Source organism: Ascaphus truei, chromosome 1 (genome assembly GCF_040206685.1).
Source record: "Ascaphus truei isolate aAscTru1 chromosome 1, aAscTru1.hap1, whole genome shotgun sequence".
Lineage (NCBI taxonomy): Eukaryota > Metazoa > Chordata > Amphibia > Anura > Ascaphidae > Ascaphus > Ascaphus truei.
Genome location: NC_134483.1, coordinates 205,479,165 through 205,496,630, shown reverse-complemented (window position 1 = coordinate 205,496,630; position 17,466 = coordinate 205,479,165). Strand labels below are relative to the sequence as shown.

The 17,466-nt window shown below is 46.6% G+C and overlaps 1 protein-coding gene across 1 annotated transcript; it reads left to right on the top strand.

Annotated features, from left to right (window-relative positions):
- Positions 1 to 2,804: 2,804 nt before the first annotated feature.
- On the top strand, positions 2,805 to 6,512 carry LOC142495304 (protein NYNRIN-like). Its single transcript, XM_075600586.1, has one exon. It carries the CDS (start codon positions 2,805 to 2,807, stop codon positions 6,504 to 6,506), a length of 3,702 nt encoding a protein of 1,233 aa, XP_075456701.1. The 3' UTR covers positions 6,507 to 6,512.
- The last annotated feature ends 10,954 nt before the right edge of the window (positions 6,513 to 17,466 follow it).

Below are 17,466 nucleotides of genomic sequence, written 5' to 3'. Positions count from 1 at the left end.
CTCGAGACGTAGAGATAGTACTCTGTCTCCGGTACCGGGTGTCTGGGGTCAGGGACCCAGCGTCTGAGGGCGGTAACCAAACAGTGGTTCCCTCGAGACGGTGACACAGGACCGGCCACGATATATTGGTGGGACGAACAGAGAATTCAGAGATGTTGCACTTATTTAAGAAAAAACATGTGTTACCCAAAGGGGCACAGACAGCACTAGATTTAGTCCGCACTCGAGAAGGAAAGAAATATACCAAACATGCTACTAAACTATATAAACTGGCTGGAGTCCCGCCTACGGGAAGATTGCAACCCAGCATATGGTCTAAAATGATAACCGAATCCCGGGGAATGCTGGAGGACAAAGGTCTTTTAGAGGTAGCACAGGCTCATCTCCGGGTAGCGGGAAAATTGTGTGATGAGGGTTATGAAGAAGTACGGGGGGAGGGTGGAGCAGAAAATACTGATCCCCTATATGGATATATGAAGCCTGTTAAAACTGAGGAAACCCCATATCCGCCGCCATACCAAGATGGCGCCCGCCCTAGTCCAAAGGGGTGGGTCTGTCACCATTGTGGTGTGCAAAACCCGGAATGGCGAAGTTTCTGCTATAATTGTGGTGTGCCCCGTCCCGGCCCACCGCCCATCTCATCCGAGAAGTCCGCCCCTTCCGCTCCCGCCCAGACGCTCCCTCCCGCCCCTCTATATCCTATCCTCACCCCTTCCGGTTCCTTTTACCAAGGCCCGGATGCAGGAAAAGGACCTAGTGACACGCAAGGCCCTAAGCCTGCTGGAACGCAAGGCCCGATGGTCAGTGGAACGCATGACGCTATGTCTGCACTACAAGTACTTTTCCCCATGTTTCCCTTCACCTCGCTTCAAGAATTTATTACTACCCCAGAAGCAATCGCTGCGAGTCGGCAAAGGCGACAGGCAATACGACCTGATAGTAGGTCGGAGTCCGAAACATCGGATCTAGCGGAATTTGACCCTTTATATCCATACTCTGATCCGCCACCACCCCCCCACCCACAAACCCCATATCCGCACACCAATCCGCATACATACTCTAATCCACCACCCACCTCTACGCCTAGGGCTCCGCCGCTCATAATCAACCCCACGCCAGTAGTTCCTATCAGACCACCGCAGTCCCTCCCGCTTTCTGACACACTTCCCCGGGCACCGGAACAGTGGTTTCCGGCACTATCCAAACCGTTTGTCACACGACAAGGCAAGCAAGTTATTGTCACTATAGGAATTGGGGACATAACCACAGCGGTGGTAGATGTAATAGTTAACCCTGCTAACTCCCAACTCCAACACGGGGCTGGATTGGCCCGGAGTATCTCTCATGCCGCAGGCCCCTCCATGCAGCGGGATTGCAATCTAATCATTTCACGCACAGGCCAAGTACCCCCGGGACAAATTGCTGTCACTGGCCCCGGCAACTTGCCTATAGCCCTTATAATACATGCCGTAGGTCCCCAGTATGACCCTAATTTTGCCGAAGTATGCGAATCTCAATTAAAGTCCGTCGTCTGGAATACCCTTATTCATTTGTCGGACCAGGCCTGTGCTGAGCGCGGAATCTCCTCTGTTGCTTTCCCCTTGGTGTCCACGGGGTTATTTAGGTACCCACCCGAACCTGCTGTAAATACTATCATATCTACCATATTAGAATTTGTGGCCACCCAACCTACCACACTCTCAGAGATCAGAATAGTCACTGATGATCCCGATAGAATACCAATCCTTAGGTCAGCTTTGCAATCCAAGGGCCCACTTTCAGATATAGTGCCCTCGGCTGTGCCCCCATTTCCCGGTTCCCAGATTTATCATACCCAAGGGATATCAGCTATAAAAACGGAGCCCACGGCAGAAGGCCAAACCAATAATGCGACACATAACACATCCAAGCTTGGTCTTCAGTATGTTACGTTCAACCCTACACAAGTTTCCACTCTGGTGTCTGGTCTACCTGACCCGGAGAAACAACCTATGCCGTTCTACAGACGAATGTGCCAGATACAGAAAACCTACGGATGCACCTGGCAGGATCTACAATCTCTCACGGAGATTAGATGCACAGACAGTTTCCTGCCACTGATGGCCCCGGCATTTGACCAAAGTCAGTCACAACCTACTGATACATACTCCTCGGGACTCACTTATTGTCAACAACTCAAACTCTGGGCCCAGGAAGCACTCACAGAGTTACAGGGCTCACTCCAAGAAATTACACAACAAACGGATGAATCTGTGGAACAGTACGGCTCCAGGATTAAAATACTGTTCGAAGATCTTGGCTTCGCCACTCAAGCCAAGGCTCACCGTATGATCCTGACTAAGGCTTTTATAGATGGACTCAATGAACAGCTGAAAGACAAGATTATGTCAATACGCCCAGATTGTATTGGTGGAACATTGCAAGACGCTATATTAGTAGCTAAAGGGTTTGCCCGATCACAAGCGAAGGAACTAAAAGACAAAGGGAAAAAGAAAGCACTCGCTCTGATGATGCAAGAAAATGAATGCACGGATGCAGTTTTATGTCCATCTCTTACTGCCCCGGCCTACGCACCTTATCCCCCCTTCTATGCACAATCCACACCCCAACAAGGATACTACCCAAATAATGGACCTCGGCAAGACAGGAGACAAAACGGAGGAGGCCGCAGCCAAGGCAGACCAACTTGCTGGAACTGTGGAATAGTTGGACATATCAGGAGAGACTGCAGGAAGCCCAGACCAGACCAACTACCAGAGGGACCTCTGCCCCGGTCCTGAAAGGGGGGACAACCTGGGACCGCCATGGCAGCAGTGGGGCAAACTGCTGTTTGTGGGAAAGTCACTCTCACAGTAGCAGAGGTCCCTATGGATTTCCTGGTGGACTCAGGGGCGTCCACGTCTGTTATATCCAAAAAATTGCTCCCCCCCACTGTAGAACTTTCCGATGATTGGATGACATCAATGGGGGTAGAGGGAAAACCGCAAAACAGCCGCCTTACTGTTCCTGTACCTCTCGGACCGTTCTCAGAAGTCGCTGCTAGATTTCTGGTCTCGAACACCTGTCCCCTAAATTTACTGGGATCCGATATTTTACAAAGATTAAGGGCCAATATCTCCTACGATGAGTACGGTATGCAACTAACTCTACACCGTCCCGATGGTGAGGACACACCGGCGGATATCTGTGTTCTCAAAGCTCTACCATTGATGTTCCTACAAGAACAATCAAACCCTGACACTGGCTTCCCGAGCCATATTGAAGATCACGTTCCTTCAAGTTTATGGTCTGTGGGACCTGAGGATGTGGGGCTTCTTCCCGTTCCCCCAGTGGTTGTACAGATGAAATCTGGAGTTCCTTACCCAAGAATCCCGCAATACCCTCTCAAAGCTGCACAGGAAGCCAGTTTGAAGATACAAATTCATGCATATTTGGAGAAAGGGGTGCTCAGGTATTGCACTTCACCTTGCAATACTCCTCTGTTTCCTGTCAAGAAGAAAAGTGTCAAAGGCCAACCTGATAAATATCGATTGGTACAAGATCTGCGTGCTGTCAATGCAGCAACCATATTGGAAACCCCTGTTGTCCCCAATCCGAATACTCTCCTCAGCGGAGTCCCTCCAGAGGCCAGTCTCTTCACAGTAATAGATCTGGCCAATGCTTTTTTCAGTGTTCCCCTTCATGAGGACTCCCAATTTTTATTTTCTTTTACTTTCCAAGGAGCTCAACTAACATGGACAAGAATACCCCAAGGAGCCCAGAACAGCCCTAACCAGTTTTCCCAGGCTTTGAAGCTCTCTCTTTCACCATGGGTGTTAGCTCACCCTGAAGCTACGCTACTCCAGTATGTTGATGACCTTCTACTATGTGGCCCGATTGACGGCCAACAGATGGAATTACTCTCTATCTCTCTGCTGCAACATCTGTCCTCTATCCAATGCAAAGTCTCCAAATCGAAACTCCAATGGTGTCTCCCTAAAGTTGTTTTTCTGGGACATTGTATATCACAAGGAATCCGACATCTGACAGATGAAAGAAAACAAGCTATTGTATCTGTCTCCTATCCATCCACGATCAGCCAACTACAGTCATTTCTTGGACTTATCACATACTGTAGACAATGGATACCTGACGCCTCCAGGCTTATGCAACCGTTGTATGATGCGCTGAAAACTGGCCCCAAGGAAGACGATGTGGCCGACCCAGTTGCCTATCAATTATATCAACGCTGTTTCAATCTTCTGAAGGAAGCCATTTCAAGTGCACCAGCACTGGGCCTTCCAGATTATACCAAGCCATTCAATCTATATGTGTCCGAGCAGGAAGGCCATGCTTCTGGAGTTCTTACACAATCCCATCGGGAAAAACAGCGCCCTGTCGGTTACTACTCCTGCAGGCTGGATCCGGTCGCACGTACTTCTCCGAGTTGTCTCAAAGCCGCCCATTCCGCCCAAGTACTGCTGGATAAAGTGGCGGACATCACTCTCGGACATGATGTTGTTATACAAGCTCCACATGACTTGGCTGCTGTTCTCTCGCTGACATTACCTCGACATCTCTCGCATCAACGCCATTTGAGACTTCAGTGCTCATTGCTTCTTCCGTCTTACGTTTCTTTTCAACGATGTACCACTATCAACCCGGCAACTCTTCTGCCACATATCCCAAAGGGGGGAGAGGAACCACTGGAAGAACCGAACCCCCCCCCCTCAACGATGTCCCCCCATGACTGTTTACTCACTTTACAGCAAGACACGTCAGAACCACAGAATATGTCTACTACTGCGATTCCAGGCGCTGACCTAGAACTCTGGACAGATGGCTCAAGGTATGCCGATGATAGCGGCAGATTTCATACCGGTTTCGCCGTCACCACGGAGAAAGAGATTCTCTACGCTGAAGCATTGCCACCAAGCAGGTCAGCCCAAGAAGCGGAATTGATTGCGTTACAAACAGCATTGGAGATGGCAGAAGGAAAAAGGGTGAATATAAGAACAGACTCACGATATGCTTTTGGCATTGCCCATGATTTTGGTACCATCTGGAGAAATAGAGGATTCATAACCTCCTCAGGAACACCGGTGAAGCATGCCACCCTTATCCAAGGACTTATGCATGCTATGGGGCTACCTATCCAGGTAGCGGTTCTCAAGGTCAAGGCACATGGAAAAGTGGACAACACGGAAACAAGAGGAAATCAATTAGCTGACCAAGCCGCCAAACAAGCTGCCTTGGGATCTGTGTCAGAGAGATGGCTAGCCATGGAAGACATGGAAGTAGCAATGGTAAGCACGCGGGCACAAGAAAAGAAACAACGGGAGGAAACAGAGGCACAAATCAAGGCTGAAGAGTTTCCCGAAATTAATACAGCACGACCTCCAGTTGTTAAACTACAACAGGAACAGGCAAAAGTATTATCAGAAGAAAAGAAGCAGTGGAGGAAAGATGGGGCGACCGTGGAAAAGAAAACTGGTCTGTGGAAAAAGGATAATGTATACTGTCTTCCAAGAAGAATGTATCCAGCTGTAGCAACATGGGCACATGGGGCCACACACCGAGGAAAGAATCAAGCCCTAGCATATGTGAGAAAATTCTACCATGCTCCTGGAATCAGTACCACATTGGCCGCATACAACCGAGCCTGTCAGGTTTGTCAGACCTGTAATCCCAGCAGCACACAGACCGTACCCACCCAGCATTTAGCCAAGCCCGACTACCCATGGCAGAGAATCCAAGTGGACCATATTCACATGCCCCCGGCCGGGGGATACGAGTATGTATTGGTAGTAGTGGATTTGTTTTCAGGATGGCCCGAAGCTTACCCAGTCAAGAACATGACGGCAAGGGTGACAGCGAAGAAAATGCTTATCGAAATAGCATGCAGGTTTGGTATACCTGAAGTGATCGAAAGTGACCAAGGACCGGCGTTCACAGCCTCTATTTTTGGGGAACTATGGTTTATGTTGGGATCTCATCAAGGACTCCACACTCCCTATCACCCACAAAGTTCGGGAAAGGTGGAAAGGATGAACGGCACACTGAAGACCAAACTACTTAAGATGAGTCAAGATCACCCCCTCCCTTGGCCAGATCTATTGCCTATAGCGTTATATCATGTCAGACACACGCCCCAGGCCAAGCATGGGCTTACCCCATATGAAGTCCTATTTGGGTCCCCTCCCCGGATACCAGAGATAGATAGTCAGGAATTACAAAAGGGTCAAGATAAAGTAGTACAATTTGTAATTTCACTTGCTCAAGAATTGTCTAACTCTCGTTCTGTAGTGTCTGCTTCTCTTCCAGAGTCCACAGGAGACACGGTACACCCCTTTCTACCTGGGGATAGCGTGTATCTGAAGAAACACGTGAGACCCGATTGTTTGGAGCCCAGATTTGAAGGTCCATATCGAGTTCTGCTGATCACACCTACAGCAGTGAAGCTTGAAGGGAAGGGACCGTGGATACACGCCTCTCACTGCAAGAAGTCTTCCGTTGAAGCTCCATAATGTATATCCTTTTTATCATTACACTAATGATCACTGTTGAAGCTGCCCCAATCACTTTCTGGGTAAACACCTCCCTGCCCCTACAAACCTTTACAACTGATTTCTGTAATATTGCAGATTGCGGTAGTATTCTGCCCAATTACTCTGTCTGGTCCCTTAACGATATTAATTACCATTACGATCCATCATATAATTCGAGATCCCCTGAAAATAAGCAGGCCCAGATATATCTGTGTGTCACCAGTACAGGAAACGAATGGTGCTCCTCCTGGTCAAATGTAGGATGGAACACAGGAAACGATTGGGCGTACAGGCCAAAGGGGGGACTGGATAGAAAAGACAAGAACGGGAAATCTCTCCTTACCCGTTTAACTCTCGCTAAGGGATCTTGGGATCCTACCAGATGCAAAAATAATGCACGACAAGATTGTCTGCCCTTTTATTTACAATTGGAAAATCCTTCAGAAGGAGATATGGGAAAATATGTGCTTGGTATGTACGGGGGTGCTCTCACCAGAAAGATGGGACAACTGGAGTTGAAAAATATTAACAGTAGACCCGTGTCACCAACCTCCCGACCTAGTAATAAAGAAAAATTAGATGCCCGAATTCAAGAGGTATTACCTATTCCGGGCTTGACATGGGAAGATGTATTCCGAATAGAAACACAGACAGATGTTAGGAAGAATCTGTGGCTAGAATGGGTAAAATATACGGTTAAAAGTTCTGGCCAGAATGTCAGCTGTATAGCCTGTGCAGCCGCTAATGCTCATTTAACTACGGTTCCCCTGTTACTCTCCGACAATGAAACAGAATGCCTGATTACTCTATTAAGAGGTAAGAACTCTACTGACTGTCCAGAGTTAAGACCACTGGTATCCCTGAAAACCAGCGTTAAACCCCCTAGGGAAGTTATAATACATAACGGAAATTATACATGCTTTATAGCAAATAACGATACGGGGACAAACCTAGGAAGATTTAACCCAGGGTTTTGCGTTTCTAACTCGTCTATACCTTCTGCCGACCTCCAGGATCACACTGGCCATATGCTTGATATATATTGGTTATGCGGAAATGGTAAACTCCGAAATATTCTACCTCCAGTGTGGCAAGGACAGTGTGCATTAGTTAAGGTAGTTATGCCTTTCAGAATACTCCCATGGGAACCAGAAGAGCAGTGCCTATTCAGGAAGTCTCTCTCTCTGTCGAGATCAAAAAGAAGTATAGCAACAGCCCTGCAAAGTGATAATCTGGTATATAGAGATGCCATAGGGGTCCCAAGGGGGGTCCCTGATGAATTTAAGGCCCAAGACCAAATTCTTGCTGGATTCGCATCAATGGTTCCCCAAGTACAAATTAATAAAAATGTTGATTGGATCAATTATCTGTATTACAACCAACAGAGATTTATCAATTATAGTAGGGACGCTTTCCAAGGTATAATTGAGGAACTAGGACCAAATACCCGAATGACTCTTCAGAATCGAATGGCCTTGGATATGCTTTTAGCAGAGAAAGGGGGGGTATGTTCAATGTTTGGAGAAGAATGTTGCACGTTTATCCCAGAAAACTCTGTGATAGATGGAAAGACGGTCAAAGCACTAAACCAGATCAGGGATCTAGCGGCAGAGGTTAAGAGAAATTCAGGGGTGGATACCAGCTGGGCCAACTGGCTGGCAGATTGGACTGGAGGCTGGAAGTCAATTCTCACGACTATTGGATTGATTTTGTTATGTTTATTTGTCTTTGCTATCCTTGTGCTTTGCTGTGTCATCCCTCTTTATCGGAAACTAATGTATAAAGTGGTCGGAGCAGAAACAATGATGAATACAGGAAGTGAACTGGAATCATTTTTGCAAACTAAAGCTAAGTCGGATATGCCTATCCGAAGCCCCCCGAAATATATTATGCGTAATTCTCTATTGTGAGGTTCAAGGTATCTGGGGAGAGAGACTCCTACGATGTTGACAGTCTTGATGGAAGGTATGAACATCTGTTAGGGATGTATTGTGCCAGTAGTCAAGTGAAGAAGTCCTTTACCCATTCCCCACATCGTAGGACAGCTTGTATCCCCTAGGGAGTGAACGAATAAACATAAATTCAAGGGGGGATTGTGAGGGTAGAAAATATTATGTGAATATATGTTTATCCATTATTCCGAAAGTTATCCAACTCAGCAATGCAAACAGATATTGTACAGTAAAGATGGTGCCTGTATCCGGGAACACACCCTGAGATTATCCTGTAATGGAGACATCCGGCTGATGAAAGACGTACAAACAACTGGCTTATCAGCACGAGCTGACTCACGAGCTGATCACGCACCCATGCATGAAGGAATGTACACCAATGAGAGATGAAAGAGTGTCCCGGATCAAGATATAAGCAGCTTAAGCCCAACCCTTGGCTCGCCCCATTGCTATGCTACATAAACTTTGTGAGCTGAATAATAAAGCAGCAGTTCCTGTGTTACCCCCGGGATAACGCATGTACTGAGATTGAAGCTGAACCTTGTGTCAGAGTCTTTCTTAGTGAGCTAGCGCATGCATGACTGAATTTGGAGCAAGTGACTGAAGAGAGAGAGAGACCCTGATATAGTGAGATTCACGACCTCATTAATTATTTCTCAGGCTTTGATTTTTGCCCATTGAACTAAAGTACTGTAGAGTCCTGTGACTGGTTTAACACGAATGCGTATGGCTGATAAGTCATACTTATTGGGACTGCCAATGTGAATTTCAAGTCTGAAACCAAAAAAAAGCAAACTTTTTTTTTCTTTTTTTCTCGACAAGGGCTAAATAAATTAGTTATTTTAAGAGAACATTATGTGATGCATGTTTTTAATATTTTATCAATTTTTACATTCTTAAAATCACTTACTTTTATTTCTACTGTATATGAGGTGGCATACTCTAATTTTTTTTTTGGGGGGGGGGTTATACTATTGAAAACATTCACCTTTTGCTAGGCTTGGTCTGCTTTTCATACTGTTTATGGAAATATCTCAGACACAGACCCATGGTATTTACAGTATGTACTGTAGTGAACCTTTATTGTAAAATAGTTCAAATGATGTCTTTGAACTACAATGTATAATCCTGCAAACTCGGATTGGCAAAGTTTCACCTTCCCCCCTCACAAAGCCTAGCAGAAGGGCATTCAACTGTTTATCGACACCTCCCCCAGAGCGCTACAGGACATTCACACATTCTGGCTTTTTCTGCCTGCATTGCATTCTGTAGTCATTGAGAGGGGGGAATTAGGACAAACTATTGACTGTTATTATGCACACAGTACAAGAGGTTTGGACATTCCACCCTCCTTTCCTGTAGTGCTGCATCTACTGTATCTTCTGTGAAATAAAAAATAAAAATCAGCAGGATTTGTGCATTGAAGGCCTTCAACGGTTACCAATATTGGACTACTGTAGAACTACTGTATAACTATATACAGAATAACTGTATTACTGTATACAGTATACAACTATATATAACTATATCTATAAAAGGTAAGACCGTACACAATTTGTAATACAAATGTTCTGTACATACTGTATATAATATATAGAAAGTGGAGAGTGTGATGTTGTGCGTACCACATACAAGATGGGAACACGCAGCTGAGGTGGGGTAATATAAATAACGCCAACCAACAGCCGTGTGAGCGCGTCTGGAGTGTAGAGTAGTTGAGTTTGGGTAGTAGAGGTGAGAATGGTCGTGATACTTGCCGAGGTCAGTAGTGGAGGGGTACGGATCATTGTGGGTGCTTTATCCAAGGTCAGGATTGGAGATGTGCAGATTATAAAGAGTAGGCCAAGGTCAGGGATGGAGAGATGCGGATGGTCAAACGAAGCTGGGTCAGGAGAGAAGAGCAGAGTCTGATGGCAAGCAGGGTCAGGTAACAAGGCAAGGCAGACACGGCTGTAACAGAACAGACTATGGAGAGGCACACGCACAAACAGAGATTATGCTCAGCGGATGAGCCTCTGGCTATGCTGAGTATTTACAGGAAGCTGTGACGAATCACAGCAGGAGGCGTGTCACTGAGCAGGTTCTGATAGGAAGCTCTGCTGCAGGAGGCAGGTGTGTGGGGTCTTCCTGATAATATTATTAATGTGATACAGGTGCGCGCTGCACATGCGCCGTGCACTAATGACATCATCACGTAGATGCAACTGGAGGCGGGGCCAGCAGAGTTGGCATTTAGGCCCGCACACGCTCCTATGATGATAATAGGCTCCAGGGTGAGGTTTTGGAGCAATGCTGGTATCTGGATGTATGGAGGGTATGTTTTGCATGCGCCGAGTGCGCGGCACCTCATGGATCCTTACAGAGAGTAAGCACAGACATCCAATGATGAAAATGGTTATTTTGAGTGATACTTACCTGTACTATACTTACTGTACCTGTACAGTACTTTCCTTACTACAGTACGTTACTCCCTTCCGGTGGCACTCCCATTATGCTGTAAAATAATGGGCAACACGCTGGCAATGTCATCAAAAAAGTTATTGCATCTTTGGACTCTGAGTATGTCGTTCCAGAAACGAATTATTCCTTGTATTAATGCCTCCTTTTTGGATGGTTTCACGACCTTTCGTATATGATCCTTCATCTCATGCCACACTAGTTCGATGTGATTCATATCTGGTGATCTGGAATGGGAGTGAGAAAAAAAATGGCGAATTAGTTGAACAGATAAAAACAGTTTAAAAGAATGAGAAAAAGACAATGTACAGTACAGTACACTGGAGCACTTACTCCGTGGCGTTGATACCCAGTTGATACCACCACAAGAATATAGGCACTAGAGGAGGTATGTTTTGGGTAATTGTCCTGGAGGAAACAGTAACCACCAAATGGGAAATCATGCTTAATGTATTCAACAATACAGGTGCCAATTTGCTCTCGGAAAAATACTTTATCTATGATTCCTGGAACAATTGAAGAAAAATGTAACATTAGGGTACAAAATACACTAGAGTTGCACTGAACAGTGTATAAGGCTGCAGCATGTGACTTTGTGCATTATTTATCTCTCAAAGATGATTATGCATCCTGGTCCACGTCTAGAAATCGCACCCCACACATGCATCTTCAGTGGGTGCTTGGGCCGCGGCTTCAGAGAGGCGTCCTTTTTTGGGTGAATGCAAAAGTGGCAAATCGCCCAAGAGATAAAGATGTCTCATCAGAAAAGATGACATCCTGAAAGTCTCGCCACTTTCGATCCATGCCCACGCTTGGTCCACTCTTTTGATCTTGTTGGCCTCCCTTTAATTTGATACACTGTAATGAGAACGAAGAATTTTACAGGTACAGTAAAATTACACTTTTACCTAGTAGTGTACTGTACAACACTTTACCTGTACTGTCCTAACTATGGCACAGCACAGAACTGTACTTTGTTACAGTAAGACACTTACCTTACACGTCCATATTTCCATCCCAATTGGCATCTCATCACCCTGATTCTGGTCTCAGATGCTGTGATATTGTGACAATTCTAAGAGCAGTCCTGACTCTTGGTCCACAGCACTCATCATTATCCTCGCTGATTTCGTCCACCAATTGCTTTTTTTGTACTACAGTGTAAAGTAATGAGGCCTGAAGAACTTAACAGCGTTGCATCTGTAAAATTCCATGTCCTTTCTTGTACATATTCTGTATTCTCATGCAGAGATCCCTTGAAACATGTTTCCTTGGCATCGCTGCTTTAGGAAAGAAATCAAGCACAGAGGAATGTATATTCAATGTATATTCAATGTGCATTGAATCAACAGAAACAGTGGTGTATTTATACAATGCGATGGACATCGCTCGACAGGTTAAGCACTTTACGCCCACTTGTAACACCTGCAGCTCGTGTCCATGCATAAAATGTAACCAAAATTACATAGCCTCCTTGTGGCAGGACAGCCTCACAGAGGGGTCAATAAGACGCTAGACATGATGGGAAACTTTAAACTGTAGTGGTTTATTAGCCACAACCAAAAAAAGTACAGGTGCACTGTCCCTTTAAGAAACAAAATTATAGAAAATAAAACCTATTCCCGTAAGAGAAACTAACTCAACTTCTTGAGCCCTTACTAACAGGGCAGACAGCTAATCTGGTTATGCCCAAAACATGTGCTCCACAAAGTATAACAATAAAGTATAACAATAAAGTCATATCTGTATTCCAATAGCAAACAGGAACGCCGGTTCCGGGGAGCAGGCTGTGTCCAGCTCGCAGCAATCTTTATCTTTATCCTGGGTTGGGGTCCCAGCTGGTCCCAGCAGCAAAGCTCCTCGCAGGACTGGGGGACCAGAGCAACAGCTACGCAGCAATCTTTATCCTGGGTTGGGGTCCCAGCTGGTCCCAGCAGCAAAGCTCCTCGCAGGACTGGGGGACCAGAGCAACAGATAGGGCTTCTTAGTCGGGAGAAGTCTCTCCACCCTCCTGGGGAAAAAGCAGCTCACCTTGTGTGAGCCACTTCCTGCTTTTTAAACCTGCAGTCTCTCAGGCACCCTGCTTAATTAGGCTGCAGGTATATGCAGTTCTCCAACTGTAGGTTAACTGATTTAGTGCTGGAAAGTACACACATCCCCCATTCCAGTTTACTGAGTCAGTGACTCTGTCACATATCCCTCCCCCAGCAAAACATTGTCCTGTGAGCGGCCCGTGCACCATTCCAGTGCACCAGCATCTTTGTCGAAAATGTCCGACGTCGGCCCTTCCCCCCCCCTTTTTTTTCTTGCCTTCCAATTTAGGCATTTTCTTTTTGGGGTAATTACCAGGCCATCTTGGCCTGAAGACTATTACCTCACTATCTCCTTGTCTTGTGCCAGTTTCAGTTTTAAGGTTGACGCTCCGCTTTTGTTGTGTCTCTTCTGGCAAACGTTCCTGAGCATCCTGCTGTCTATTAGCTCTCTCTGCCAGGACTCTATGCCATGCTGTGACCTTAATCTGCAAATCCAGAAATGAATCGTTGTCCTTGTCCTCTTTTGCTCAGAGTCTCCCTTATTCTGTAGAAGAGCATTGACCTTGGTCAGCTCATTGCATACACCTGCCAGTGACTGTTTGGCCTTCTCTTTTGGAACTTTCTTCCTCGGTGTACCTTTAGTGTTGGGTTCCACACCATTTATCTTCAGTACTTCAACTTGGTCGGGATTCCTATTAACCCGAAGTGCACCCCATGGCAACTCTCTTTTACCGTCAGCAGACTCATAGGCTTGGGCCTTTCTGTCTTGACTCTTTAACTTACTCTGTTGGGAGAGTGGCTGGACCATCTGTGCGGTCTTTTTCCTCTTACGATCACGGGCACACTTCCGTCTCATTCGCGGCTGTCTCTTCACAGTGGCTGCCCTCATGGCAAGGAATCCACTTTGTGTCCCCTGGTGTTACGCCGGTGCTGCCCGCAGACCAGACCCGTCCCCTGTGTTGAGGTGGGACGTAGGGATACACGCACCCGCAGCAAAGGGAGTGCGTCCGGAGTGTGGTGTTAGTGTTGCCAGGCCAGGTATAGTAAGAAAGACAATACTTGCCGGTACCGGTAGTAGAGGAGGAGTAGTTATTGCCGTTGCCAAGATCAGGGATTGGAGAGTTGCGGATGGTCGAAGGTATAAGCCGTGTTACAGGGATGCCAGAAGTCACGAAGTCCAAGTAGAGCCGAAGTCAAGAGACAGAGGGGGTAGTCGTCCAATCCGCGTCAATACCTGAGGAGTCACTGAGAGAGTAGTCAAATGCTTCCATACAGAGCTATGTCGAGCGACGAGTGATGGGAAGCAAAGGTATAATAAAGCTGGGCAGGCTAATGGGAAAAGGGGGCAGGCCTGGAGGACTGCAAGGAGTCCTCCCTGATAGGAGGGAGGTGTTAGAGCCCAGCTGAGTGTAATCATTGATTTGCATGGAACTTTGTGATGCTTGGGGGCGACGCCTCACTGCAGGAGCAGTGGTTAAAAGTGCTCTGTTAGGCATGTCCTCTGTAAGCTGGGACTGCATGCACATAACGTCTGGGGCTGGCGTGCGTGTGTGCGTGGATTCGGTGACTGACGTGCGTATGCGCATGGGGACAGAGACAGATGCACGTGTGCGCATAGAGCGCGGAGCTGGGGACACACGCAGAGGCTGCGGTTCAACAGGCACCTCTTCGGTTGGTGCAATCCTGTGATGGCGAGGAGCCAGAGTGCCAGTGGCAGACAACGGAGGTATGTGGGAATTGCGCTGCAGACACTTGGACGCCTGAGTACCGACGGGAGGTGAGTAATGGTCCTGCTGACGGCGCTTAGACACCAGATTCCTTACACCTGGGCACTGTAGTTTGATTGGATTCTTACTGTGCTAGTGCATCGCAATTTGGCCTTCGCATTCCGTGCCTTGTGGAAAGTAGACTGCAGTTCTGCAACGGTATCGCGGTCATGCTTCCTGGAGTGCCTCCCTTGTTTTATCTCTACCGCTACCTTTTTCATGGACTGCTTCAGTGACCCAAATGTCTGTCTTGGGGTTGTAAGCGTTTCCTCCAGCTTCATCTGAGAAACCTCCTGCTGGGCAGCAGTAGAGTCCAACGTAGCGTCCCACTCAGTCTTCAGAGCCTCGATCTCCTTGCCTAGGTCACACTTTTGTTTCTCTGCCATCTTGCGGCCAGCACGCTCAGACTCCAGGTCCTTTCTCAGGTCTTGAAGCTGTCCTTCTGCCTTTCTTCTTTCACACAGTGCAGCTGCCAGTTCAGCTTCTTTAGAGTTGAGTCTCGAATTTACATCTCCTAGCAGACTCAGAGCAAGGCTTACATCTGTCTCTGTTTCTTTATTCTGGACCTGAATCTGCTGGTGCTCCTCCTGGACCTTGTCCAGCTCCCGCTGTAGCCAGGCCCCCTCATTGGCCATCTGGACCAGCTGCTTGTGGATATCGGCCATCTCTATTTCATGGTGCAATGTCAGGCAGGCCACCTGACGGACGGCCACCTCCTCCCTCTTGGCGCGCTGTATCTCGCACTCAGCCATCTGCATCTGCAACTCTTCCCGGTGCTTGCTCTGGGTTCGCATCAGCACTTCCTTCATCTTTTGGAGCTCTGCAGTTTTTGTTGCTAGGATCGCTGCTGCTTCTGTTTTCTAGGCGTCTTTCTCCTTGGTATACTGACTCATTGGAATGGCGCTGCCTCTCTGCTTCTCCAGCTCTTGCTTCAGTCTCTGGACCTTCTCGTGTTCCTTCTCATACAGAGTCACCTGGCTTCTAAGCTCTGCCTCCAGCGATGCCCTTGTGGCGCTCAAAGTGACCTTCAGCTGCTCCAGGGTGAGGTATTCTTTTTCCAGCATTCTCTCTGCATTCTGCAGTGCAGCCTGTACTTCTACTTTTTCTTGCGCAAATTGCGTCTTCACTTTCTATGCTTGGTGAAGCTTCTCAGTCCCTTCACTGACCTGACCAGAGGTTTAAAACCACTTCCTTCAGGTTTATATTCTCCATTTTCACAGTCTCTAAATCCCTTAGGACCGTCTCATTGGCTTCCTTCAAAGTACCCAGCTCTTAAAAGAATCTTTGCCCGCCATTGGCACCTTCTTTTATCTGATACTGATCTGAATAAAGTTCTTGGGCCCAGCCCGACTATCACAAGTAGGAGATCTAAGAACCTACGTGATAAACTCATCCATAGCCATCATCAGCGAGCAAGATCAGAAACCTGGCTATGTCCCACTAAGGGGATGTATCGATGCCAAGGGTGTAAGGCGTGTAAATATGTCATTTCGGCCAACGTGTTCGATAGCTCTGATAACATGCAACAGTTTAATGTGGATACCTTTATTAATTGCAGAACAACCAACGTTATATACCTACTTATCTGTAAATGTGGGAAAAAGTACGTAGGTAAAACCACAAGGCAATTGCGTCGCAGAATACTTGAACATGTCAACTCGGTCAAGCATTCTGCAGAAACACCAGTGGCTAGACACGTCACGCAATTCCATAACGGTGATATGGATAGTCTCAAATTTATGGGTATTTACCATCTTAAGTGTCCGGCAAGAGGTGGCAATGTCGATCAAATGCTGTTAAGAATCGAAGCCGAATGGATCTATAAATTGAAGACCAGAAGTCCCTGTGGACTTAATGAAGGATTCACTTATACCCCATTCATTTGAATCATATCTACTGAATTCATTTCCCACTTATGGCTGTCTGTGTTGTCGTCCCTTGATCACCTTACAGGCCTAACACATTTTCTTGCACTTCTGACCACTATACACACTATCTATGCTGCAACTAGTAATAGTCCTATCACCTGTCTATGTTGTCCCAGCCATGATATTGCTATACATTATATATCTTATCATTGTGATTTTTTTTCATTTAGAATTAGTGACTATATTACCTGGAGTATAAACCCATCCCCTTTTGTTGGCATTGGGTTTATTATTTGATATTAATAACTACACACATTAAACATATACTGACACTAATATATTTATGTCATGTTATGTGTGTTTAACTTAGTGTCATTGTTCTCTTTTTATTTCACTATGTTTCATGTACATGGTTGCACTTTTTTGCTGTAAAACAAGGGGCAATTTTGTCTGTCTAATTTTTGACTGCTTCCCCCCCCCTCTCCCCCTCTCTCCCCCCCCCTCCTTCCTTGCCTGACAGCAACATTTATTGTGTGCTGGGGAATTAAGAAGCTGGACCTAATGAACCAGGGTACTACTCTATTACTAGCATGAGGCCATAATATGGGGCAGTATTTAATCTGCCTGTTTCTACATGCTCTGGACTAAATTAGGGGAGTCCCAGTTTATCTCTATCACCCCAAGCATGCGCAGTACTGCGGAGGATTAGTCCGCTTCGGTTGCTATCAGTCGCGTCATGCGCACTGACTAATGAAGCTGTTCATTTGCATGCGGAGGCGAAGGAGAGAGGGAGGAATTGTATCAGCCCACGCATGCGCAGTAGCAACGCTTGATTGTTACAGTACAACGCGACGCTGTGGATA